The sequence below is a fragment of the Leucopleurus acutus genome, assembly GCF_964270905.1.
Source record: "Leucopleurus acutus genome assembly, chromosome: 5".
NCBI classification, from domain to species: domain Eukaryota; kingdom Metazoa; phylum Chordata; class Mammalia; order Artiodactyla; family Delphinidae; genus Leucopleurus; species Leucopleurus acutus.
Genome location: NC_139147.1, coordinates 98,627,491 through 98,655,002, shown reverse-complemented (window position 1 = coordinate 98,655,002; position 27,512 = coordinate 98,627,491). Strand labels below are relative to the sequence as shown.

At 37.6% G+C, this 27,512-nt stretch overlaps 1 protein-coding gene across 1 annotated transcript in view; it reads left to right on the top strand.

Moving 5' to 3' along the window:
* SERPINI1 (serpin family I member 1) overlaps positions 1–27,512 on the top strand; it is a 68,213-nt gene that overhangs the window by 27,871 nt on the left and 12,830 nt on the right. The window contains exons 2-6 of the mRNA XM_082839727.1: positions 12,310–12,577; positions 14,008–14,238; positions 16,300–16,494; positions 18,200–18,404; positions 24,704–24,801. Of these exons, the coding sequence (XP_082695853.1) occupies positions 12,328–12,577; positions 14,008–14,238; positions 16,300–16,494; positions 18,200–18,404; positions 24,704–24,801 (979 nt within the window). The 5' untranslated portion in view covers positions 12,310–12,327. The remainder of the gene's footprint in view (positions 1–12,309; positions 12,578–14,007; positions 14,239–16,299; positions 16,495–18,199; positions 18,405–24,703; positions 24,802–27,512) is intronic.

Below are 27,512 nucleotides of genomic sequence, written 5' to 3'. Positions count from 1 at the left end.
CATTATTCACCTTGGTGTCAGAATCCCATAAGCCTAAACCGTCTTACTAAAAGAGCAAGCAGGTCTTGGTAATGTTATAGTTATTAGCCAAGATAAGGAAGTATATTTGTGTGGCCTTAACAGACACTGAGGCAAAGTGAACCTATGCATTTCGCCTCAGGAGAGTTTAGATGTCCCCAGACCCTCACACACAATCTTATAAAACAAGGCAAGAGGGTAAAGCTAAAGGAGCAAAATAACAACAGCCGTGAGGGCTGCATTATAGTGGGGAGAGACAGAGAATCTGAAAAGGAAAGAAAGAAGGAAAAAGAAAGAGAGAGAGGGCGGGAGGGAGGCAGGGAGGAAGGAAGGGAGGGAGGGAGGGAGGGAAGAAGGAGAAACAGAAACACTGTAATTATAACCCAAATATAATTTAATAAAAATACAAATATAAATACCTAGTATCTGGGATACTTTGGTGTGTCTGGCCAGGAGCCCTAACCACTACTGTCCTCTATTCGGATATCATCACATTACAATAGTGTATTTACACTTCTGACTGTAATTATCAAGACAAGTTTAAAACTGGCTTTGAGTGCTCTGAAAGTCTTTCTGTGAGAATTTTTTCTTTAGGTTGGTGCACCAAATAACTTCTCGGTATTTTTCACCTCATTTCTCAGCCTTTCAGGGTGTACTCAAGTGTTAGTGAATGACTGAAAGATGAGTCAGGCTACTACTCCCCCCACTGGCAAAATAATTGAGAAGCAACCTTACATCTGGGTATTTTTAGATTTTTAGGGACACATCCAACTTTTAAAAACTTTATTACACAAGCAACATTTTAATATTGAAAAATTAGAAAATCGAATATTTTTGAAGCTCTGAATAAAAAGGTGAATATCTCTTTGAACAATGTAGACCTAACACATGAAGGAAAATACCCCAAAGGCATCTCTTGTGTCACCCTATTCTCCTCTACATCCCTAGTAACTAGTTGTCAAGGATAAATATTTATCGTACGAGTGAATGAAATTCTGTATTCACATTTGAAGTTTTGGGCTTTTTTTAAAACATCCATAGTAGCTCATTAAATATCCTTTGTGTACAAGATGTTCCATATAAATGACTTCCCTTCCTCATGTATAAAATGAGGGGCTGGACAAGGTGTTTCCAGCAGAAACATACAATCTTGTAAACAGCTAAACCTTCAGGCCAGGGAAGAGAGCAAGCAGAGGGATTTCTTAAAACATTAATGGGTAAGCTAAGACCATTAATGTATGGCTTAGTTCCAAAATGGCCTTGGGCCATGCATGACCTTGATAGATGATGACTTTTTAACCTGTCTCTCTGAAACTGTTCACTGAATTTTGCCTAAGGGCTTGTGTGTCACTTGTTTAGCTTTCCCAACAGCACATTCCAAAGGAAGTCTTTCACTGGCCAGTACGAAGTCTCCCCCAGTTGTGCCAAGCAGAATCATTCATTACCATTTAATGGAGAGCCCAAATCATAGTTCCAGGAGGGCTAAGGACCTGCCAGCTCACTGGTTCTTGCTGGCATTGACTTTGTTTTCCTCAGTAGTCACCAGCAGTAACCAAATGCCTTTGGAATTCCAAAAGGAGCCTCCTTATCAGTTGAGATCTCTCAAAGAAAGAGAGTATGTTTTTAAAAAGAGACGCGTTTTGTGAGGCTCACACTACTAATTTTCTGTTTTTGATTCAAACACTTGTACTATGGTCAGGAGTCAATGTTACTGAAGACTAAATCTGTTTAGCCTACTTCTAGCTCTGTACTTTCAAATATGGTAACCACTAGCCAGATGTGGCTGTTTAAATTAATTAAAATTCAATAAAAGTAAAATTCTTGTTCCTCAGTTGCATTAGTCACATTACAAAACCCAATAGTTACTAGTGTCAAATGACTACCTTATGGACAAGAACACATACGTAATATTTTTATCATCGCAGAGAGTTCTGTTGGACCACATTTTTCTAACTTTCTGAAGGATACAGAGTAATCAAATATTTTGGATTTTAATTTTAGAATTTCTTATGGACTAAGGTAGGAAAACTTTTGGCCAGAGATTTATTTATCCAGCATTTATTTATTGAGTCAAAACAATTTCCCAAATTTCCCAAAACAATTTACCGAAACAATTTCCCAACAATTTCCAGCATTTATTTATTGAGTCGAAACAATTTCCCAAAACAATTTCCCAAAACTTTTGGCCAGAGATTTATCTATCCAGCATTTATTTATTGAGTCAAAACAATTTCCCAAAAAAAAAAATAGCCAAGAGGCTATTTTTGTTGTGAAATATTCTTGAAGGTTTATAGCCCCTATCTCCTACGAGATAGATGATGTGGCCCAGGGAGGTTACTGGGAAAACTCAAAAACTCCTTGGAAGCCTTCGGTACTTCCAAAGAAAGGCAAGCTTCTCAGTTACTGTTCATCTTCATTCCAATTAGCCTGAGGACTATATATTAATTATATTAATATATACCAAAGCACTTTATAAATTCTGGGAAGTTTTGGCACCGTAGCTTCCTTTGATTATTTCTCCACATTTCTAGGACTAGTTAGTCCCTAAATGAGCAGCCCGCCATAGACTCTTCCAGCCCTAATCTACCTCTTGGATGCATGCAAAATACTCAAGAACTTTAAACCTATAGCAGAGCCAGCTCAGCACTGGCTGCTATATGATCAGTAATTCCAAGCCACAGAATTCTACCAAATCACTTTGGGATACCACTGGTACAATACTAATTCAACCAATAATTAAGGAATATTCAGTGATTCGGAAAAGGCTAATATTGCAGTTCTTTCCTATTCTGATTATTGAGGTATCCCATGAAAATAAACATTTTTTTTTTTTTTTTTGCGGTACGCGGGCCTCTCACCCTTGTGGCCTCTCCCATTGCGGAGCATAGGCTCCGGACGCACAGGCTCAGCGGCCATGGCTCACAGGCCCAGCTGCTCCATGGCATGTGGGATCTTCCCGGACCGGGGCACGAACCCGTGTCCCCTGCATCGGCAGGCGGACTCTCAACCACTGCGCCACCAGGGAAGTCCTAAACATTTTTTAAAAGAAAATTTTCTAACTTTGATTTAAAAAATTAAAGGAAAATTATTTTTTAAAAGGTTATAGTCTTGATTTTAATACAAATATAAAATGAACAGATGTCAGAGATTTTATTTAGCTCATTAATTAGTGAGAGATCCAGTAAGATGTTACAAACGATTCACGAGAGACTCCAGAAAGCAGATGAATACGTAAGTCCGTCAGGAATACTGAAATATGTTTGTTTAATAGGTGCAAAACTGGTCAATATCTACAGGACAATAATCAGTTGCATCCCACCATCCATGTACACTGTGCATTTTTATAGACATTTGCATCACTATCAATTCTCTGCAATTTAGAGAATTTTAAAATTGTTCAAAGACTATGAAGGGCCCAAACCCGTAGTCAGATAACTTGGAAGGGTATTTCTAGGTAAGGTATAGTTTTTCATTGAAGATGCCCAGTAATCACCTTGGTCCATTTCCGAGCCTTTTATAATTGTTTTAGGGTAGAAATCTTTATAGGTTACTTTCTCCCTAGTTCTGCTTCTTTGATTTGCCTGGCCATTTTCTCCTTGTTTGAGAGATACTCGATGAGCTTTCTTTTTTGCTTGATTCAATAGAACAGGAAAAAGAACCTAAAGATGTATCTTATTGAAAACTCTAAGTTAAGAGACTATTGAAAAGGGTCACAGTGGGCTGAATAGCTGAAGGGAGAAGCAAAAGAAAGAAAAAGACGAGAAGATTAATTCATTTACATCAGAATTTCATAGATGTTGCAATTACAGAATTAAACCTCTTTGTTTCTCTTATTTCCTTGTTTCTGACCTCTTGGCTTTAAGACACATCTCAATTTCATAACATCTTTTTTAGGACAAAGAACATTTTAAAAGGAAAAAAATGTACACTTCTCTTTAAAAATAGCACTATGGAATATATTTATTCATACCATAGCATATTATTCCCTTAATAATCAGAGTTTAAATCTAAGTCTTCTTATCGTTCTTCTGAATTACATTGGGCCATCATTTATCATGCATATGACATTATACTTTTCATAATGTGTTTTTGTTTTTGTTTTTGTTTTTTTGCGGTACGCGGGCCTCTCACTGCTGTGGCCTCTCCCATTGCGGAGCACAGGCTCCGGACGCGCAGGCTCAGTGGCCATGGCTCACAGGCCCAGCCGCTCCGCGGCATGTGGGATCCTCCCGGACCGGGGCACGATCCCGCGTCCCCTGCATCGGCAGGCGGACTCTCAACCACTGCGCCACCAGGAAGGATCAAAACTTTTTAGGGCTGTTGTGATTGAAAATGTAATCTTAAGGCATTTCAAAGAATAGTGATGTGTTCTCTACACTTCCATTTGATTATTTGATTTATCCATCCCCATGTACGTATACAGCTAATTTTGAAAGTTAACAGCAAGCTTTTGCCAGCTTAGCACCTGAACAATAGTCCTTCACAAAGCATACATAGGTAATTCACCTTTTCTTGCTTTGAAAACACTACGATTTATCCTGAGAAATCTGGCAAATTCTTCTGCCTTTAATTGTACTGCTTGGGATCCAACAGACAGTTCTTTGTATATATCCCAAGGACAAAAGATTTATCTACTAGTGCAAATTAACTCTTACACGTGTCTTCTGTTCTTGGGTGCTTTAGAAAAAAATCTGGTTTTTGTTTTACAAGAAAATCAGTTGGTTCATTTCTCTAGTGATGCATGCTTGCATCACTTACAGTAGGTTACATTCTCCTTTCTGTTCTCGTCCCTGTATGTGGTCCTCTTTCTTTTAAGTACTGCCATCATAGTATGGTCCTGATAATTCTAGATCCAAGTTGAAGCAAAAAACTTAATTATGGGAGCCAGCATCAGTGGAAATAAGTCAGCTGAGAGAATAAGGATAGACAAATAGCCTAAAGTTCACACTTTTCCAGGCTATGACACTTATACAGGCAATGGGAACAGTCACACAATTTGCCTCTCTGTCTGAGGGCCAGCTGGACATTGATTATAAGACTTACTCCAATTTCAGAAAAGGTAAAATTGGGGGTGGGGATGAACACCGTGCAGGTTACAGTTGAGGAAATTTGCTAAATTATAGGTTGCTTAAATACATATTGTTTCACAAGGTAATGATTTCTTTTTTTTGTATGTGACAAGTTCTTTGAAAAATTTTCCAGCTTCATTGCTGCTGATCTAGGTTAACACTTTCTCTTAATAGATCAGGAAACACAGACCTGGAAACTTCAACTTGTTCCAAATTTCATCAAGTGAGCTACTGCTAACCAAAATTAGAGTAGTGATTTCCAAACACTCAGTGCCTACCCATGAGGGAAAAAACAAACAAATAAACAAACAAAACCTTCATGAATTCAAATATATCCACTTTAAATGACTGTCTTATTTTCATGTTGAAAAGTACACTCTTTTATGTGATTGCTGTGTTCATTCTTTCATGTGATTGATGTGTTCATTCTTTCATGTGATTGTAAGAGTCATTATTCTTGTTAATTTTTTTTGCCCCCATCCCAATATATTTACTTGGTAAAATAAAAATTTAGCAACCCTATATCGGTTCCCTCAGTTAAAACATTACTAGTCCTTTACATGCAAAAATCTGAGAATTAATAGGCCAGAGGGCTTTAAGACAGTGTTCTTTGCATTAGGCATTTCTCCTTAGTTACTTCCCATGCCTGTTGCTTGCTGAAGAAAGGACCTTCTTCAGCTTTTCGTCTCACCTTCTAAAGAGCGCCTCCCTTGTTTTCTCAACTCAAAATTATGAAACCGTTTTTTTAAAATTTCAAATAATTGGGTTGTCTAAAAAGAAATGTTTCATATATGAATAATCAGCCTCTCTATAAATGAGACTAATTACCAAGGAAGTTAAAAAAAAACTATCTTTTTTTATTGTTCTAGCTTTAGCTCTGTGATTCCTCATACCTCGATTACCAGAAGATTTAGTTCTCCGACCTGTTTCAATCAAGTGTTTTCTGAAGCAGGATACTCACATACACGTGCCCATAACCTACCTTACTACTGGCAATGGGAGGAGAATTCCAAGAATGAATGTGGTTTATTCACAGCTCAGCTGCCTTTGCCTTTTCTAGCACAACAGCACAGTCTCCTACTAGTCTGGTACTGCAGCCACTTGCTTTTATGTAAAGGCATTTTATTCAGTAACTTGAAAGTAATGAATCTACAAAGTAACGCTCCGTGTGAGAGTAACGTATTTTAGAACGCGTTGATTATTATGATTAATGGTGGGGCCCTGGCATTTTGTAGACGAATGTTAATACAGTAACATTTGGGTATCACCTTTTGCAGTTTTTCAAGGTGGTATACTTGTTTGTTAATGCATCCCATGTCCAGCCATTGCATTATGCCGACATTGGTGACAGTGCCACTTTGTCAGGCTGGAAAGACAGTCTCATACTCAATAAGGAAACACTTTATCAAGGGAATAAAAAATGGAAATGAGCTACTACCTGTGGGCTCAAATTAAATTAGCCTGGAGGATTTAGAAGCAGCAGCCCCTCTTGCTGTTCCTTCTAATGCAGCTGTGTGGGCCTTTATATCTCATGCTGTATTCATTCAACAAATATTTATTGGGCACCTACTACGTGTAATGCATTACGTAACCGAAGATATAAAAGATGAATGCAGGGGCTTCCCTGGTGGCACAGTGGTTAAGAATCCGCCTGCCAATGCAGGGGACACGGGTTTGAGCCCTGGTCCGGGAAGATCCCACATGCAGTGGAGCAACTAAGCCTGTGCACCACAACTACTGAGCCTGTGCTCTAGAGCCCATGAGCCACAACTACTGAGCCCACGTGCCACAACTACTGAGCCCGCACTCCTAGAGCCCGTGCTCCGAAACAACAGAAGCCACCGCAATGAGAAGCCTGTGCACCACAACGAAGAGTAGCCCCCGCTCACCACAACTAGAGAAAGCCCGTGCACAGCAACAAAGACCCAATGCAGCCAAAAATAAATAAATTAAATAAATTAATTTTTTAAAAAAAGATGGATGCACTTCCATTTGTGCCTTCAAAAAGCTTAGGAGACGAGATGACACATGTACAGAATTATCTGTAATAGAAGGCAACAGTAGTACATGCTATTGGAGAGGTAGAGATAAAATATGCCAAGATTTCAAAAAAGGGGGAAATAGTTGTTTTAACTGAAGACCTAGGAGGGTATTCATAAAAGAAAAGGAAGTGGAGCAGAACCTTGAGGAGTGGTTAGGATTTGAACATATGGAACCAGGTTGAAGCAGTTAGAGCAAGAAAACTCCACAAGCCAGCAACAGGAGAGAGAAATTCTGGGATATGTATTGCAAAGGGGATTCTGGCTAGAACTGCAGCATCCAGGAAGGAGAGTAGTGGGTAGAAAGAAATGCTGGAACACAGTGCAGTGGGTTATGTTCAAGATTTGGGGCTTTAGTCTCCAGGCATAAGGGCAACCCTAAGGTTTTGTAAATATAAGAATATCTGTTCATAAGAGCACCTCAAGACAGTTCATCTGGAGGATATGCAAATGTTGGATTTCAGAGAACGGCTGAGAGTCATTGATAGAGTCCTTGGGAATGCATTAAGAGGAAGAACTGCCACCATGACCAGGGCAATGGCCATGGACGATGGCTAGGAGAAGTGTCAGGGATGCGGTATGGAATAAGGGTTGACGTTCATTGAACATAAGGGGAAAAGAGATGGGCAAGAGTCAAAGACTTTGATGTTTTAAGGAAATAAAAAAGAGTGGGTGTGATTGATAAGACAAAGATTCTTATTTGAGCCACCTTGAATTTAAAGTGCTGGCAAGAGTAAAAGACTAAATATCGCAAGAACAGTTTGCAATGCACGTTGGAAATGAAGATAAAAATAAAGCCGGAGCTAGAATTTTACTTATTTGGGAATAGTATGAATAGGGATAATAGTTGAAGCACCTTTTTGTTTTGAGAGAAGTTCACAGGAGCAGCAGTAAGAAGAGCATTACAGAGGAGAGGGCCAGGCATAGGTCTGTGGAGGATGCCTGTGCTTAGAAGGGGAAAAGGAAATCTTCCCTCTCCTCTGAAAAAAACAAAACGAAAAAACACTCATGGACTTCCCTGGTGGCGCAATGGTTAAGAATCCGCCTGCCAGTGCAGGGGACACGGGTTCGAGCCCTGGTCCGGGAAGATCCCACCTGCCACGGAGCAGCTAAGCCCGTGCACCACAACTACTGAGCCTGTGCTCTAGAGCCCGTGAACCACAAATACTGAGCCTGCATGCCACAACTACTGAAGCCCGCACGCCTAGAGCCCGTGCTCCACAATGAGAAAAGCCACTGCAATGAGAAGCCCGCGCACCGCAACGAAGAGCCCCGCGCACCGCAACTAGAGAAAGCCTGCGTGCAGCAACGAAGACCCAACGCAGCCAAAATTAAATAAATAAATAAATATTTTAAAAAAACACAACACACTCATAAGGAGGAGTCTGGGGTGGCAGAGGTGAAGGGGGCCAGGGCCAGGGGTGGAGTAGGTGGGATCAAAAAGGCTGCATCAGACTGGCAGATGTCATTTTGCTTGCACATGGTAAATCTTGCCTTTGAAAGAAGGAAAGATCACTTAACCATAGATCAAATGTGTGTTTCCAGAGCAGAGTTCTTTAAATCTTTATTAAGGAGTTTCCCAATATGACTCAGTGTCCTGCTGCTTGCTACCCTGGGAAGAGCCCTGTCTCACAAACATACAGGTGTTCCTTCCAGGAATCCTCTAGAAGCTTGAAGAGACATGAGTGGTTTTAACATCTCTTTCCCCCAGTAAGGCAATGTTGCAGAACTGTGGGTCCATCAAACACTTCTTCTTTCTGCATTGGACCATCTGCTGTAGACCAGGGGTTCCTAACCCGAGGCCAGCAAAATCCTGGCCAGTGAATGTAATGTTCTGTTCCACACGTGTGCATTTCTTGAGGAGATGATTTACCCTTCACCTGATTCTTAAAAGCATCTCTTTTCTTAAAAAGATAAGAACCACTGTAATGGATCATGCCCTGCTGCACAATGATGTAAGTGCCCTAAAGACAAGAGCCTGTCCTTATAAATTTTGGTATCTTCATGATACCTCTATCAGTTTTGGCTGAGTGAATGGGTAATGGTGCTACATTCCATGGGCCAACAGGAATTATAAAATACTCATTTTGACTCTATAGCCTCTTGCTTGAATTAGCAAGTATACAAACCTAGAAAACATATTTTTTAATGATAATGTCCTTTATTAGTATAACCTGTAGCTTAAAATGAGTGCTTCAGACACACACACTATCTCCTTTATTTCTTTAATAATTGTGCAGAGTAGGGATTGGTATCTTCATTTCATGAGTGGCACCAAGACTGAAAGAATGCACATGACTTGTCACAGGTCATACATCATATGCCAGCTATTATTATTATCTCATGGTACATACATAAATAAAAATGCCTACAAACACAATAGACTTGGCCTTACTTTCTGACATGCTTATTGGTTGGCAATAAGTTTTTGTTTTATATGAATGAAATCTTTTTATTAGCTTAAAATGTAATCCTCATGTGAAATGCAGTGGTTTTGCAATAGTTGTGTTATTTAATGACAGATACTACTCTCATGCAGTGAGTTTAATTTCTTGGTCTTGTACTAGATAACATTAAATGAAAGCAATGGGTCTTTGCTTGGTAGAGTGAAGATGGCACGTCAGATAGCAGTATAGCGTCATGATGAAGAGCAGGGGCTTTTGAACCAGACTTGGATTTCAGAGTTCCTCTAAACACTATTACATCTTAAGTATTCAATACCGGATATGTTTTAAGTTCTCCTTCAACTTAGAAGAGCACGTGCTATATTTCTTCCATCTGAAACTAGAGAGAGAGAGAAAACTCATCTCTTCCACTTCACTTTCCCTGGAGAGGACAGAGGAAGAGAGAATGTCACAGCAGCCTCCCATCAATGGCCTAAGCCAGCGGACCAGCAGGACAGCTGTGCTCTGGCATCTGGCTTCTGTCCCGATGCTGCCTGCACTGCAGACTCTGTTCTGCAGCAACATACTTCATCTCCCGCCAGTAGCTATTCTCAGCCTCCTCACTGCGTGGGTTGTGAGAGTTCATATTTACATATAGGCTGAGCTTTACCTTCCTAAACAAGCAAGAATTATTTAAACCTTAATACAAAAGTGGGGGGCAGGATACAGGGGGACTTGGAACTTCTCAGACAAAAAACTGATACCTGAAACTGAACCCAAAAATGTGAAGGACTTGCAAAGTGGTCAGGCAAAGTTCTCTGAAATTGGAATCAGAAATATTACAGGGCTGATTGGGACATTCTGACTCAAAAACCTGTAGGAAACACACTGCTCTTAGGTTAAACATGTGTGCACTCTTAACTGAGTAGTGGAGACTGTTAATGCTTCATACTAACAAAATACAATTTTTCAAATGTGTTTGCTCAATATCACTTTACCTGGGTTGTTTTTGAATTTTTGAATTTTATTTTATTTTTATACAGCAGGTTCTTATTAGTTATCCATTTTATACATATTAGTGTATACATGTCAATTCCAATCTCCCAATTCATCCCACCACCACCACCCCTACCCCAGCCACTTTCCCCCCTTGATGTCCATACGTTTGTTCTCTACATCTGTGTCTCTATTTCTGCCTTGCAAACCGGTTCATCGGTACCATTTTCTAGGCTCCACATATATGTGTTAATATACGATATTTGTTTTTCTCTTTCTGACTTGCTTCACTCTGTATAACAGTCTTTAGATCCATCCACGTCTCAACAAATGACTCAATTTCGTTCCTTTTTATGGCTGAGTAATATTCCATTGTATATATGTACCACATCTTCTTTATCCATTCATCTGTTGATGGACACTTAGGTTGCTTCCATGACCTGGCTATTGTAAATAGTGCTGCAATGAACATTGTGGTGCATGTATCTTCTTGAATTATGGTTTTCTCTGGGTATATGCCCAGTAGTGGGATAGCTGGGTCATATGGTAATTCTATTTTTAGTTTTTTAAGGAACCTCTGTACTGTTCTCCATAGTGGCTGTATCAATTTACATTCCCACCAACAGTGCAAGAGGATTCTCTTTTCTCCACACCCTCTCCAGCATTTGTTGTTTGTAGATTTTCTGATGATGCCCATTTACCTGTTGTTTTAATGATGTTTTTTTTTTTAAAGATCAAGAACAAGGAAGCTGCTTAACTGTTTGAATCGGCAGTTTACCTTTCAGATGCCTAGAGTGACAAAGTGTGAGAATGTGAGGAAAGAGGGAATCCTGTCCCCAATGTGTGCCAGTCAGACTGTTTGTGGGGAGATAGAGCGTGTGGAATGCTGGTGTGCCAAAAGGCAGGAATATTATTCTGAGATATCTGGGCACTGACACTGCTTTCTCTTCCCGAGAGAACACGGTTCAAGTACCAGATGAGCTTGATATTTAGAACAGTCATTTAAATAAAATCACTGGAGTATTGGTGTAAGCTGAAATGGTCATGTAAGTCTAAGAATGAAAGGACATTGTTGTAAGAGGGAGGCGTCTCCCTGCACAGAGATGGTCACTGAGGGCAGCAGCCTGCTAGGGAATAAATAAATAAGGAAAACCACACAAGGATGTGCCGAATCTGCTTTTTCTCTGAGTTACCACTTCCTGTGGGTTCTGCAGTCTGGGCTGAATAAACTGGGGCTCCTGGCAAATGTGTGTTTGATCTCTCCCCACTAGTTGGTAACCCAGTTGCATGGTACATTAATTTCATAAATTGTAGTAAATGGGTAAAGGGGCATTTTCAAATGCCTAACTTCACTAATTCTTCTTAAACCCTGTGAATACCTTTTGGTTTTCATCTTAATTGTCCTGTACCTGTGTAGTTTAGTGTACACTAGAGTGAATTGTTTCAAAGTCATGACTGAAATATGCATGATGAAGCTATGCAAATTGATAAATTAGCCTCACCAAACATTGTTGAATATATATCTATATATACTCAGCCCCATGAGGGTGAGACCAGGGCTATCTTGTTCTTGGGAGTATCCTCAGGACGTAGCAGTGTTATTCGCTCATTTGACTATTAATTGACTTAATAGGATCTTCCAACAAATCCTTTAATGGGCTTTTTTGTTATAGAGACACTAACATTCCATCTGTTTAAAAACTTTTGCTTTACTTACAACTTTGCCATGAAATTACTTTTTTTACCTTTCACTCCCTTTCTCTGAGGTAATTAATAATTAATATGTAAAATATTGTTCTCCAGGCTTGAAACTATTCCAGCATGGCTTTCCTTGGACTCTTCTCTTTGCTGGTTCTGCAAAGTTTGGCATTAGGGACCACTTTCACTGATGAAACCATTGCTGAGTTGTCAGTGAATATGTATAACCATCTTCGAGCCACTGGAGAAGATGAAAATATTCTCTTTTCTCCACTGAGTGTCACCCTTGCAATGGGAATGATGGAACTTGGGGCCCAAGGGTCTACCCTGAAAGAAATCCGTCATTCAATGGGATATGATAGCCTGAAAAATGGTAAGTGTGCTTAGATTTAATTTCTCAAGATGGTTTGACATTAACATTCAACTCAGTTATGTTGCCTTATGCCTGAGGCAGCAGTATTTACAAAGAGAAAGAAAGAGGTCTCACTGAGGTGATATGGATAAGAGAACCATTAGGAAACCCAAGAAAGTTCTTAGTTCCTAGCTGTATCCCTGGCTGAGTTAATCCAAGGAACTTGTATCTTTTATTATTATTGTTTAAACAAACCTCACTACGATAAACAAAAGCAAACATGGTTCTTGCTCTGTTGGAGTTTCCAGTTTAGAGGGAGAGGCATATATTAATCAATTATCACATAAATAAATGAGAAATTATAACTGTGATGAGTGCTATAAAAAAAACATTATGCTCTAAGAATATCAGAAATTTTTACTTAAAATCAACAGTACCTTCATTATTTAAATGTCATCCAAGAATTTTTTTTTATAAATTTATTTATTTTATTTATTTACTTTTGGCTGCGTTGGGTCTTTGTTGCTGCACTCAGGCTTTCTCTAGTTGCAGTGAGCGGCGGCTACTCTTTGTTGTGGTGCGCGGGCTTCTCATTGTGGTGGCTTCTTTTGTTGCGGAGCACGGGGTCTAGGCGTGTGGGCTTCAGTAGCTGTGGCACATGGGCTGAGTAGTTGTGGCTCGCGGGCTCTAGAGCGCAGGCTCAGTAGTTGTGGTGCACGGGCTTAGTTGCTCCACAGCATGTGGGATCTTCCCGGACCAGGGCTTGAACCTGTGTCCCCTGCATTGGCAGGAGGATTCTTAACCACTGCATCACCCGGGAAGTCCCAAGAATTTTTTTTGAATGTTGTATTATCATGAAAAATTTTTGTACTGGAGAAAATTTCTAACCAAAATGTATTTTGTAATTACTTTTCAATGATGTATAATTTCTATTTTAATGTTTCTAATATACATGTAAATTAACTCATTAAAAAGTTGAGAACTAAAACAATTTCAATTGGATTTTCTAGTTGTAAGGTTAAAAAAAAGTCTACTTAAAGTAAAATTTAAAGGAATATTTTGATTTTTAAACTAGAAAATTAAACTTGATAACAGAAACAGATTATTTCTGATCATCTAAAATAAGACTCATTTAATTAAAGTAACCTAAGTCTTTTGAAAGAAAACAATCCAAGTATCTCTACTTTATAGATTTTACCAAGAAAGTCAATTAAAATGAAAATAATATCAGTTGATAATACTAAACTGCAAAAAGTTAATTTGAACATCTAGAAACAGCACAAATATTGGAACCTCCGGAGTTACAATGTCAGTGTGGAGAATAAGCCAGTGCTTTTCCTTTGGGCCTCTGTTCTATTAATCCCCCTTGCTGTGTTTTCATGCTCCTCCACTCTCCAGGATCTTTCACTGTGTTTGTTCCACTAATAAACTTATCTTTTGTCATTTTGCAGGTGAAGAATTTTCTTTCTTGAAGCATCTTTCTCACATGGTGACTGCTGAAGAGAGTCAGTATGTGATGAAAATTGCCAATGCCCTCTTTGTGCAAAATGGATTTCATATCAATGATGAGTTTTTGCAAATGATAAAAAAGTACTTTAATGCAGAAGTCAATCATGTGGACTTTGGTCAAAATGTAGCTGTGGCCAACCATATCAATAAGTGGGTGGAGAATAATACAAATAGTAAGTCATTTGGTTCCTTTCTTTCTCTAATAGCTTAGTTTTAACTCCCTTTTACTTCTGAAATTATTTGTCCCCTTGTTCCTTTTACATTTTGAATGTTAGATTGCATTTAGTTGAGTATCTACTAATTATTTTGTATAGATTACAGCCTATTTTATTTTATTTATTATTATTATTTTTTTTTGCGGTACGCGGGCCTCTCACTGCTGCGGCCTCCCCCGTCGCAGAGCACAGGCTCCGGACCCTCAGGCCCAGTGGCCATGGCCCACGGGCCCAGCCGCTCCGCGGCATGCGGGATCCTCCCGGACCGGGACACGAACCCACGTCCCCTGCACCCGCAGGCGGACTCCCAACCACTGCGCCACCAGGGAAGCCCTCATTACAGCCTATTTTAGAAGCATTGTTTATGAATAAACATTTGAGAAAGAAGTTAATTCTTTTGGCATGCATAGAATATTGGCACTAATAAATTAATATGAAATCTGTGCTCTCCAGTTGGTGAGTTTCATCTGAATAGTAATCTTAACTACTGTATGGAATTTTGCTTGGGCTGACCATTTAATAAGTTAGATACTAGTTAGAATCACAGTTGCTGGCTCTCTTAACAATATGATTAAAATAGAGTAAGAGAGTTTAAAGATATTTGTTGGCTTTTAAATCACAGAACTTGATTGCTAATCAAAAAATTTGTACAGGATTCCTTTAAAAAAAAGAGCAGCCCATTTTAAGCCCAAACAAATGGAGAGGAATTAGAAAAGGATGCATTTGTTTCAAATTTTAATTCTAAATCATATTTTTAAAATGTATTTAGGGGGGCTTCCCTGGTGGCGCAGTAGTTGAGAGTCCGCCTGCCGATGCAGGGGACACGGGTTCGTGCCCCGGTCCGGGAAGATCCCACGTGCCTCGGAGCGGCTGGGCCCGTGAGCCATGGCCGCTGAGCCTGCGCGTCCGAAGCCTGTGCTCCGCAACGGGAGAGGCCACAACAGTGAGAGGCCCGCGTACCGACAAAAAAAAAAAAAAAACTATTTAAGCTCTCCAAATGTTTCATATTTTACCATTTTATTTTCCGATTTTACCAACAAAATAATTGAAATTAGAATAAAAAAATGAGACCAAATTGAAAGTAGATTACTATGGCTGTTCCTTTAATTAATTCATGTTGTCAAATCTCTGAAAATAATGTTAATCTAATACATTTTATGCTGGAACAACAACAACAAAAGACCATCATCCCATACCCTTTGTTCTATATTCCCCCAAATGCTGAGGCACCTTCTTAAGTACCTAAAGACGTGCTATGACTAATAAAATGAGAGAATATGGAGTGAATGTGGTCCTATCTTTTCTAACTATGAAATTAAAATGTAAGATAAAAGAAACATGGTTATTTTTAACATTCAAAGAATAAGAATAATAATTCAGCTGCATTAGATTGGATTATTGAAAGCTGTTTATTTCCAAACTCTTCTTAAACAATTTCAGCCATTAATAAAGTCCCAATGTCTTTCAAAATGGATTTAGAAAGGAACATTATAAGTGATAAAAATTAAGGTATCATTAGTTAAGTTGGCTTTTACTCATCTGTTTTCACCTTATCAAAAGCAGTTGTTATATCTGATAGATATCCAATGTACATGGGGGAAAAGTTTGAATTGGATGACATTTTAATCATGTACATTGTTCAAGAATAAACTTAGAAATATCTGTTGAATGCTTAATCTGTCTTAAGATTGCAACTAGAAAGTAGTAAAGCCTGAGATTCTGTTGTATGTGGTTCTGTAGTTTGTGCAAATGTCAAGATACTACTAGTTAGTGTTATTTTAGGTGGTGTATAACGGTATTTTAGATGCCCTTAGTCTGTAAGTATATTTGTGTGTGTGTGTGTGTGTGTGTGTGTGTAACATTTTTTCCTTTGAAAGTTAGATAATTTTTATTGTAAATTTTATAATGATATAAAGTTCATCTCAAGCACTCTCTTAGATGGTAGTTTGATAATCTTTTGGTTTCCTTTCACCTTCAAATTTAATATGAATTTTCATCCATTCATTTTTTCCTGAATAGGTCTGTTGAAAGATTTGGTATCCCCAAGGGATTTTGACGCCGTCACTCATCTGGCCCTCATCAATGCTGTTTATTTCAAAGGGAATTGGAAGTCACAATTTAGACCTGAAAATACCAGAACTTTTTCCTTCACTAAAGATGATGAAAGTGAAGTCCAAATTCCAATGATGTATCAACAAGGAGAATTTTATTATGGTAAGACAGTTTGGCTTTTATTTCTCTCTTCTTGCAGTGTATCAACAAATTTCTAAGAAAAAAACATGAAATATTCGTTACTCAGATTTCTCAACAATCTGGTTTGGGCTACAATTCAATTTTCTTGGCCCCATTTTCACAGGCCTCTAATTAGATCCTGAGTGAATATGATGTTTTGATAGTTTTCCAATATGTTTCTTAATTTATGAAGTTGATTACACCTACAGAGTGGCTTTATTCATGTGAAAATATCTGACCTGTGTCAGAATGTTCTGAGTCACTCCAGAAAGTTATTCGCTTTGGCGTGGTTTTCAGTGAGCCATATGTTCCACCCAGCTCTTGATTTGGACACCTCATCACTTTTTTTTTTTTTTTTTTTTTTGCGGTACGCGGGCCTCTCACTGCTGTGGCCTCTCCCGTTGCGGAGCACAGGCTCCGGACGCGCAGGCTCAGCGGCCATGGCTCACGGGCCCAGCCGCTCCGCGGCATGTGGGAGCCTCCCGGACCGGGGCACGACCCCGTGTCCCCTGCACCGGCAGGCGGACTCTCAACCACTGCGCCACCAGGGAAGCCCCACTTTTTGAATTATAAGCATTCCTTTAAAATTTTGCTTTCAGACTTGTTTATGTTTGGTCAGGCGTAATTATTCATTCATAGTTTCACTTACTGAGAGTCTATAATTTGTGATACAGGTCAGCATCCTTGGCATTGTTTTCAGGGATATTTCATTGGCCTTTTCAGAAGTTTAGGGTGCTAATCCTTTCTCCATACCATACTGAACTGTAATTATTTATTGTCATAAGCAGAAATGTAATTGCAAGCTAAGTATATGTTAGAACTAATATTTTATTCTATTCAAAGGTACACAGTAAAATTAAAATATTATAATCACAGTTAATCAAATGAACAGTCAAAATAAGAAAGGGAAATACCTATTTATTTGAGAACCAAAATGTTTAATGTGACATCTAAAGGACCTAGATCAGTTAAATGAAAATATTCAGGACAAAAGCATTATGTTTGTTTTGAAAATGGGGGAAATTTTAAAGTAGTGGCAGGACCATTTGTTTTAAAGACTTCTTTTTTTTTTTTTTTTTTTTTTTTTAGTGAAAGCCTGGTCAACTTAGCTAAGTTCATAGAACACAAAGCCAATTACCTAATTTACCTAATTATCTAATTTGGAGATTTTAATCACCACAAATGCTCTGGATAACTACTGCCAAATGAAGTAGATTTCACTTTGGCTGTGCTACCTTGGCCTCAAAACTTTTAGCTGCGGTAATAATAGAGTACCAGGCATTATGTAGTCAGTTTTTCCCTTCTTAGAAATCAGGTGGGTATTGGTAAATGTGATTTACATCCAACTTGGATCCAGGGCTTTATTTTTCTAATCATGACTTTTCACTTTTTTAATGATATCCTTAAAATATATTCATTTGAGATATCTCGTTTAAAAATAAAAAGTAAATCTAGAGAACATGATATGACAAATGTGAAACAATTCTGGGGATCCTAAAATAAAATAAATTCTGTAGGGCTGAGGATTCACTTGAATTTCAGGGCTTACTTTAAAATAAACCCTCTTCTTCTCAGATGCCTGAATTTTTTATATTCTACACACTGTTTTGGAAGAAAGTTATAACAAATGTAAACATTTTAGTTAAGCCTCGATAGGGGCCTTTTATCACCTTTCTGTTCTTTTTAGGGGAATTTAGTGACGGCTCCAATGAAGCTGGTGGTATCTACCAAGTCTTGGAAATACCCTATGAGGGGGATGAGATAAGTATGATGCTGGTCTTGTCCAGACAGGAAGTTCCACTGGCCACTCTGGAGCCATTGGTCAAAGCACAGCTGATTGAAGAATGGGCAAACTCTGTGAAGAAGCAAAAAGTGGAAGTGTACCTCCCCAGGTGAGAGGTTCCTGTGTGACTCTCTCTGACAGCATGGAGGGAGGGTGTCAATGAAGGTTCTGACGCAGAGAAACTCTTGCCACTGCCGTTGAATTCTGTCTTGTGTTGTTCTCTTCTTCCTCCTCTTCTTTCTCTTCCTCCACCTCCTCCATCTTTTAAAAAATATTCTTTCATACTCATTCAGTCCTGCCCAGAGACACAGGCTGACTCATTGATCATTCTATACTACTTATCAAGACCTAGTTTCAGATATGAATCAATATTCTTGGCTTCATTTTAGAAGATTTTTCAACAGATTGTCTCTGAATATCATTTGCATCTACAGTCTTCTGTATTTCATTCATATTTAAATTGATAATAGCTGGAGAAAAAATAATCTTCTACTTTGTTGGAAGAAGTGCAAGCAAGTCATGGGCTAGGTGCCAAGATGCAACCATAAATAAGTAGGAAGAAGCTTAAAATTCTCCGTGCAGGGCCTTGATGTTCTGACTACCATCCACTTCCTCGACCCTATCTCGGGCCACTCACCACGTTCAATTTTTTGTAGTAGGTACTATCCCTGTGCTTGTAGTTATGCCACAGACACCATAGGCTCTTTTATGCCGCAGGGTCTTTATGTATGCATTTTTGTTTTGTTTTTGGGTTTTTTTTGCGGTACTCGGGCCTCTCACTGTTGTGGCCTCTCCCGTTGCGGAGCACAGGCTCCGGACGCGCAGGCTCAGCGGCCATGGCTCACGGGCCCAGCCGCTCCGCGGCATGTGGGATCTTCCCGGACCGGGGCACGAACCCGTGTCCCCTGCATCGGCAGGTGGACTCTCAACCACTGCGCCACCAGGGAAGCCCTTTACGTATGTTTTCGCATTGGCCTAAAATGCCCTCCTCACATACCTTTGCCAGATATTATTTACTTAGCCTTCAGGGTACAGGTCTGGCACCAGTTCTTCTAGGAAGCCTTCCATGAACCGCGTGATGGAGCAGGTGACCCTCACTTTGCCTCACTTATGCACCTCCCTGTTATGACAGTACATTTACATTACCACCCCACAACAAAATTACCTTTTTTGTAGGTCTTGCTTTCCTTCTGTAAATTCTTCTAGGGTAAAGTCAGTTCTCTCTCCTATCCTAGAGATACAGTGTGTTTGCAAAATCAAACCCAACCAAAGATATTATTCTGCCCTTGAATACTTTAAAACGTAATAGGGGAGCTAGACCAGCAAACCAAATTTATAAACATAATGTATAAATTCTAGGCTAGAAAACAAAACACGCAAACAGCCAATAAACTTGTGCGTGTGTGTGTATGTGGAAGTAGAGTTCCAATATTCATTGTATGTAAGAAAATTACACAAATATGATTAATTAGTATGAATATTGAAGGATGATAAATAAGATATCAGTATTAAAATTGAATTACTGGGCTTCCCTGGTGGCGCAGTGGTTGAGAGTCAGCCTGCCGATGCAGGGGACATGGGTTCGTGGCCCGGTCTGGGAAGATCCCACATGCCGCGGAGCGGCTGAGCCCGTGAGCCATGGCCACTGAGCCTGCGCGTCCAGCAAGAGGCCCGCGTACCGCAAAAAAAAAAAAAAAAAAAAAAAAATTGAATTACTAAAACCTCATTGACTCATTCATATTTATTCTAATTTCAGGAATTATCATTTAAAATTACATCTTATATGAATGCTTATTTTTCCAAAACTTAGCTGATGTCTGCTACATTATGTTAATGAAGGAGAGCTATTTGGAACTGTAGACATTTTTGGCTAGAAATATGCATATATTGATGCATTATGTTAATGTAGTTCATAATATACACCCATATATAGTATATAGCCATATACTTCTCAGTCTACATATAAAAATTAAGGTAATCATAATCCAAATGTTTTTCCTTTCTAGCTAAGATATTTAGCTTGCATAACTTACCATGACAATACATTTATGTAGAAAGATTTCACTGTAAGTCTATTCTCAAGGAGAGGTAGCCAATGAATATCTAACATACAAAACCAGGGTTTTTTTTTAATATATGATAATTGATATCTACATATTTAATATATGAACAATATATCTTAACTCTAAAAGAACAATTTACTTTTAAATATTAATAATTAGATGTAAATAACTAAATCAGATTTAAACCTTCATCCAGTGACCTTTTATCATTAATTTTGTATTTTTCCCTTGCATTTTTATACGGAATTCTTTTTGATAATATGAGAAATTCAGTAGAGAGTTAATGCTTCTTTTATTAAATTCTATGAATTGACTGCAGCATCTCCAAATGCCTTAATTCTGTAGGGATGCAAAATTATTTAAGAGTATTTTAAAAGAATTCTAAAGGAATGTTTAGTAAGTATCACATATTGTAATTCAACCACATTCACTAGAAAATGTGGCCTTCGGGTCCTGTCCACTGAGAAACTGAATGCGGCAGCAGAAGAAAATTAAATTTTCATTCTCTAAGAGATACTCTTCAATTATGAAAGAGTTTAGCTTGCTTGCTCATATTAATGCCTGTTACTAAACTAGGCATGGTTAATTACCATGTATCCATTTCTCCAGGAGTTCCATGAATTCTCCTTCTGCATGGCTAATGCATAGAGTGGGAGGCTAAGTAGCTAGATAAGATAAATTTGGTGTCCCTTTTTAAGAGATTGAGTGTTTCCAAATACCAATGTGTTGGTAATAATCAATGGGAACTATCCACCCCTCCATTTTACAGCATTAGGACCCACCAAATGTTCAGTGAAGGAAGTGATTTATGTGACTCAATTTTAGCAAAGGTAAAAGTTTTCTAATAGTTGTGCTCCAGCTTTACTCAAGTGTCTGTCTTAAAGGGTTTGTGTAGTTTTTTCACATGGAGACATTACTCTAAAAATGCAACTGTGCATTTCTGAATTTGACCACATTCTTGTCCTACTTCACAGGTACTTTTACTTTCTATTATACCAGATTTTATACAAGTTGCTTTAAAATACTTTCCCTTAAGAGGCATAGGGTACTTGGGGGGAGGGGGAGGGGGGGAAAGGCAATTACTTTTGTATTAATATTTTTTCCCCTGAACAGTAAATCCTACAGGAATCAGATGCTGAATTGAAATTGTATTTTTATCCAAAATACAAGAATCTATTCAGAAGAGGGTAAGATTGCTCTTTCTATGTGATATCACCAAATCCAGTGAAATACCACAAGATTTATGCACAGTCATACATCTCTAAGATTTAAATGAGATTGCCAAATATTCTTCCAATTTATCCATGGTAGAAAATTTATCCATGGTAGAAAAAATAGTTTGGCTAATATGTAAAAGTATATATTATATATATATATATATATATATATATATAAAATATATGTAAAATATCTAAAAAGCACTTTAGAATGATGCCTGCCATAAAGTAAGCATCATATAATTATTATCTAATATTACTATTTTTGTTTATTTTTAAGTCCTAGTGTTTATCTTTTGTTAATCAATCTTTTTATATACTTTTCCCTAAGTAGGATTTTTTTAAACTTGGTTCTAATGAAATTACCCTCTTCATTGTATATTCTTACTTTTCAGTCTCACTGATACAGCTTAGGTATAAAAAGATCCTTCTATTGATAAAATAAAAATGAAATCTCTAATACTTGGAATGCAGATGTACCTGGCTGTAGTATCTTTCCACTCTTACCTTTGTAGTCTTAGGTTTTTCATTTGTGATCAGAGTACTAGAAATCAAAGGATAAGTGTTCTCTATTTTGTAACCAGAAACCATCCTGCTATTTTGAAGTGACTGTCTACTAATAAAGCACTTCAGTTTCATGTCTGTTAAAGAAAACCAGTGCATAAGCCATCTGATTTTCTTTTTTATCATGAGTGCTTTTATTAGGTTTTTCTTCAAAGAATTTGATTCTTACACATTTTTATAAATCTCCTTATATATTTGTTCTTTTCTAACACTTGCTCCACACTGTCCCTGCTTAGTCTCCGATGCTTCTGCCCTCCGCATACCTCTTTAATTTATTCAGATAGAAAATTGCAAATACAAGATTACATCAAATGCCTTTATAAAAACAGCCATGACTTTTGGTTTTAAAAAAGTAGCATTGTGGCTTTTTATTTTTAAAATCAGTGGGTGAAATGTAAAATCTTCCTGTAGTTTGTTTGTTTTTAAATAAGCCATTGTTGGAATTATAGTGATTAAGGGTGGGAGGACTTCGCAGTCAGAAAGATCTCAGTTCACATCTTTATTCTGCCACCTACTAGCTGTGTGATTAGGGAAGTTGTTTAGCTTTACTGAACTTCAGTTTGTTCTTCTGTGGAATAGAGGTAACAATACCTGTCTCATAGGATTGTGTGAGATTATCACAGGGATGACTAAATGAGATACTAGACATAAAAGGATTTGCATAGTGCCTGGGACATAGTAAACACTCAGTATATGGGAGATGATAATGATTATTTATATTAATATTAGTCTATATAAAGAGGAAAGAGAGAGTATATGGATAATAGCTATTTTTTAATAGTTTGATAAGGAACAAAGACAAGGAATGGATAAGTGGAAATTGTTTACATCTTGTCTTCAACTTTAAACAAACACTCTCGTGGACACCTAGATTTTATTTCACTTCACCCTACGTATGTGGTCTTATGCCAGATACTACAAATATTAAAATGAAAAAAACACTAGATCTGACAAATTTACAGTTGAAGTAGCAGAGATTAGTACACCTATTTAATCAAATTACTCCACCACTACTAAAATGCAAATATTCAACACCTTAACATCGATAATAATGTGAATGTTACACATAACTGCAATATGGTAAGTACTCTTAACATATCTGCCCTTTACTGCATGCCTCCTACAAGCCAGCATCATCCTAAGATGTTTAGAAAACTTATTTAATCCCCTCAACAATACTGTGAAGTTGGCATTATTATTGCCATTTTCCATATGCCAAAACCAAGGTTCAGAAATTAGAGAACTTGCCCAAATTCAATCTAGCTAAAATATCATTGTCACCTAAACAGCCTAAAAAGTGTGAAACAAACCAAGCTGCTTTTAAGAAGTATAAAGAACCCTTACTGAAATCTTCCTTCACTTTCTTATTTTAGGTAGATCAGGATATATATACTACTACCTGCATCCACATCCCAACTCCGCCACTTACTAGCTGTATGAACTTGGTCAAGTTATTCCATCGCTCTGCTGCTCAGTTTCTTCAAATATTAACTGAGGATAATAATACCTACCTCAGAGAGCTGTAGTGATATTTAAATTAATCTGTCTTTGTTAAATTAATCTGTTTTATATTGTTGGAACAGTTCCTATTATATAGTAAGCTACATATGTGACCAATAAACAAACAAATAAATAACAAAGCACACAGAGAAAACACTTTAAGAATTCATTCAAGTCACTGAATATATTCTCCAATGTATTTCCCTACTCATCCCCCTTTTCTACTTTCACAGTCAATATCCGCTTTTTGTGGAAAACAAAATAAACAATGTTAGGTGCAAGTTAAAGTGTAAGATAAAAATAGTACTTATTTTTAAATAGTACTTAAATAGTATCTATTTTAAAATAGATAAAATTTAGTACTTAGTCTAATATGTTTGTTATACTTTTACTCATCTGTTGGTTTTCCCCTGATTATTCCTCTTGGTGTCTGAGTCTTGTTTATAGCAATCATTCTCTTTTCATTCTTCTTAAAACCAGACATCAGAAATGATGCTAAAGTAATGTTTAGTGACTATTACAGACTTAGCTTTTTTAAGGACACAGCCCATTGCCTAAAAACTTATATTTATGATCTGTATTGATTAGGAGGCAACATCTTTTAAAAAAGGAAATATTTAGTTCTAACCAGTTTTTCACTTTTTATAAAAAAGTAATAAAAGCCTTTGCTTTTAAAAACTGCACTTGTTAATACAGCCATGCTCGGTCCATATCTTTCACTGGAAAGATGGGTGATACAATTCATTGGTTTGATATAATCTCATTGGGAGAGATTCCATATTAAGACCAATCTGGCTTCCTACTTAATAATTTAATACTATTCTGTTATGTTATTCTTTTCGATTCTCCCTTTTTTTACAATAACAATCAAATACTACTTATAGTCAAAATCCAGTTTTAGTATAATTTACCCTCTATAAAACAGACTTTTAAAAATCAACATATCTAACATTTTATTCCTGTCCCAGGTAGCAGGATGCTGTAACTAAATACTTTTTAAAGGCTGTAACTAAATACTTTTAAAATGCTGTAACTAAATACTTTTTCCCCTCTGTGTTCTCCAGGTTCACAGTGGAACAGGAAATTGATTTAAAACATGTTCTGAAGGCTCTTGGAATAACTGAAGTTTTCATCAAAAATGCAAATTTGACAGCCTTGTCTGGTAGGAAATAAACACCAATTAAAAAAAAATGTTATTCCATAAAGTTTTTTTAAAATGATGGTGGTGAAACCTCTATTTATTAAGGAGTTCTGAGGTAAAATATAGTTATCAGTTGCCAGATAAATATAAGAAATATATTTAACTTCTACAAGCGAAACTATAAACACAGTCACAACATTGTTTGTATTATTCTGCTCCATGTCTATCTTTGATAGCAGATTATATTCTCCAGAAGACCTGTCTTAGGCATCTTTGAATTCCCCATCACATCTGACAGAATGCCTTGTAGAGCAGATAATCAATAAATGTATTGATTGAATATCTCAATATGTCCGGTTATAATAAATCATATGGGAAAGAAAGAAGGAAGAGAGGATACATGAGGGCCTGCTGTGAGAACTAGATGCTTTTAAAAAGAACACCTGTGAGATGATGTAAATATTATCTTAAGTCTTCAATAAAGAACAGTGGTTTTGAAGAAGTAGCTTCAAAATATACTTGACATATCGGGTGTTGAGTAATTTATTTAAAATATCCCAAGGGAAAACAACCAGTTAAATTATTTGATCCAGATGCCCTAATTTGGTCAGGATAAAAATCTTAACATATTAGGAACATTAAAGTACTTAGAAATGTACAATCCTTTTGGAAATATTTTTAAAGCAGCTAATCCCAAGACATGTATTGAATTAAGGTACCTGTGAGTGTAAGATTTAGTTAGCTTAGATAATGATAATTTTCATCATTTCTATAGAACATGGGAAATAAAACAGTATGTTTTCTGATGAGATAAAGACAGATTGATATCAAGATAAAACAAGAGTTCAGAGCCCTAGGAGTTTGGATGTGAGCCATGAAGGTAGAATAAATGGAGATTCAAAGGGTAATGGGTACATTGTACTTGAGGCAGAAATATATATATATTTGTGGTTCAAGCACAGGATAATTTAAAATTCTTATGCTCCTTTCCTTAGGAATTCAACGAATGCTATATTGGCCAAATTCCAACTAAATAATTATATTTTGCTTTCTTACCATGGCTCTGTTTTCAGTTTGATTAGAGATTCCTCAGTGTGTCACCCAAACATTTAGGCAGTTATCTCACACTCATAGAATATTTACTGCTTTTCAGTCCCGAAGGAGTATCACTGCAGTGGCAAATCAATTATTGTGGTCAGTGTAGGTCAACTTTTTTGACATATCTGGAAGGTTTATAAGGTAATATTTAATTGCCTTTACTATGTACAGAGACAATAGGGCATACATGTACATATGAGTGCAGATTTGAAATCACACTAGGCTCTTTCAGAGTTCATAGAGTCTATAGCGGAAAGTCTTTGCTCTTTGATCAAACCTCCATCAGAACTGAATCCTTCTCAGCATCTTGCTCACAGCTGCATTCCCAGTACCTGGTCATCCTCAAACACTACCCAGTTCAGGTCTTCAGGATAACTGATCTAAAACCAGCTTCTCGAGTTTTCAGTGGGAATTCTTTGATTCTTAAATTTCTAGTTTTGCCACAGTCTTAGAAGTCCCGGCATGCCAGCTACCTCAACCGATACGGTCTTCATTCTCTTTCTCTCTCTCTTTCACTCACACACACACATATACACAAATATATACATTACTTTATGAATCATTCATTCAAGAACTTTCTAGTGACACAGCTGTAAAACTTTCCTCTCTGCTTCCTCTAAATTCAATAGCCTTTATTCCCTGCATTATTTGGGGGCACTGTATGCTCTGCCTTACATGATTGGTGTCCTGTTCACATGTATACTTCTTTGCCTCCCCAAATTACATGAAAACCTTGATGATTAAAGTGTTTATGACACTCAGTAACCCCACAAGTACCCAGGAAAATTATTAGCATGTATTTGGTTATTACTTTCTACTTTAGTGAGAATTTTCATGGTGTTTAGGATATACAGATTAATTCTATTCAATGCCATGTCTATTCCTTTCATTTAACAACTCTTTGTGAGGCAGATAGTATGAGCAAAGTACTAGGTCATAAAAATGAAGAAATAATTAAGATATCCTACCTGTTCTGAAGAAGCACATAGACTCGTGGGGAGAAAGACATAAAACAGCTGGATTTAATAAAAGGAAGAGTGATAGAAATGTATTATTGCAGTAGTGGTTCTTAACCAGGACAATGTTGCCCTTCAGGGAACATTTGACAATAGCTGGAGACCTTTTTGGTTGTCACAATTAGGGAGAGCTACTGCCATCTACTGGGTGGAGGCCAGGGATGCTTCTACATCCCTGTGATCTACACTGCACAAGACAGCTTCCATGACAAAGAATTATCCAGCCCAAAATTTCTATAGCAATGAGTTGAGAAACTCTGTACTAGAGAAAGCATTACGGAAGCAGAAAGGAAAAAAATCAAAGGGGAGAATGGGAGGGAGCATACTGGGTCAAAAGATGGAGGAAGAGACTATATGTATTTTTCTTCTTTCTATTTTCATATTGAGGTAAAATTGGTAGCTAACATTACATAAGTTTCAGGTGTACAACACAATTTGCTATTTGTATGCACTACAAAGTGATCACCACTGTTAAGTCTAGTTACCGTCTGTCACCGTACAATTGACCTACTTCACCAATTTTGCCCACCCCCTTCCTCTGGCAACCTTCTCCTCTGGTAACCACCAATCTATTCTCTGTATCTCCATTTTAATGGGTCTTTTTCTGGGGTTTTGTCT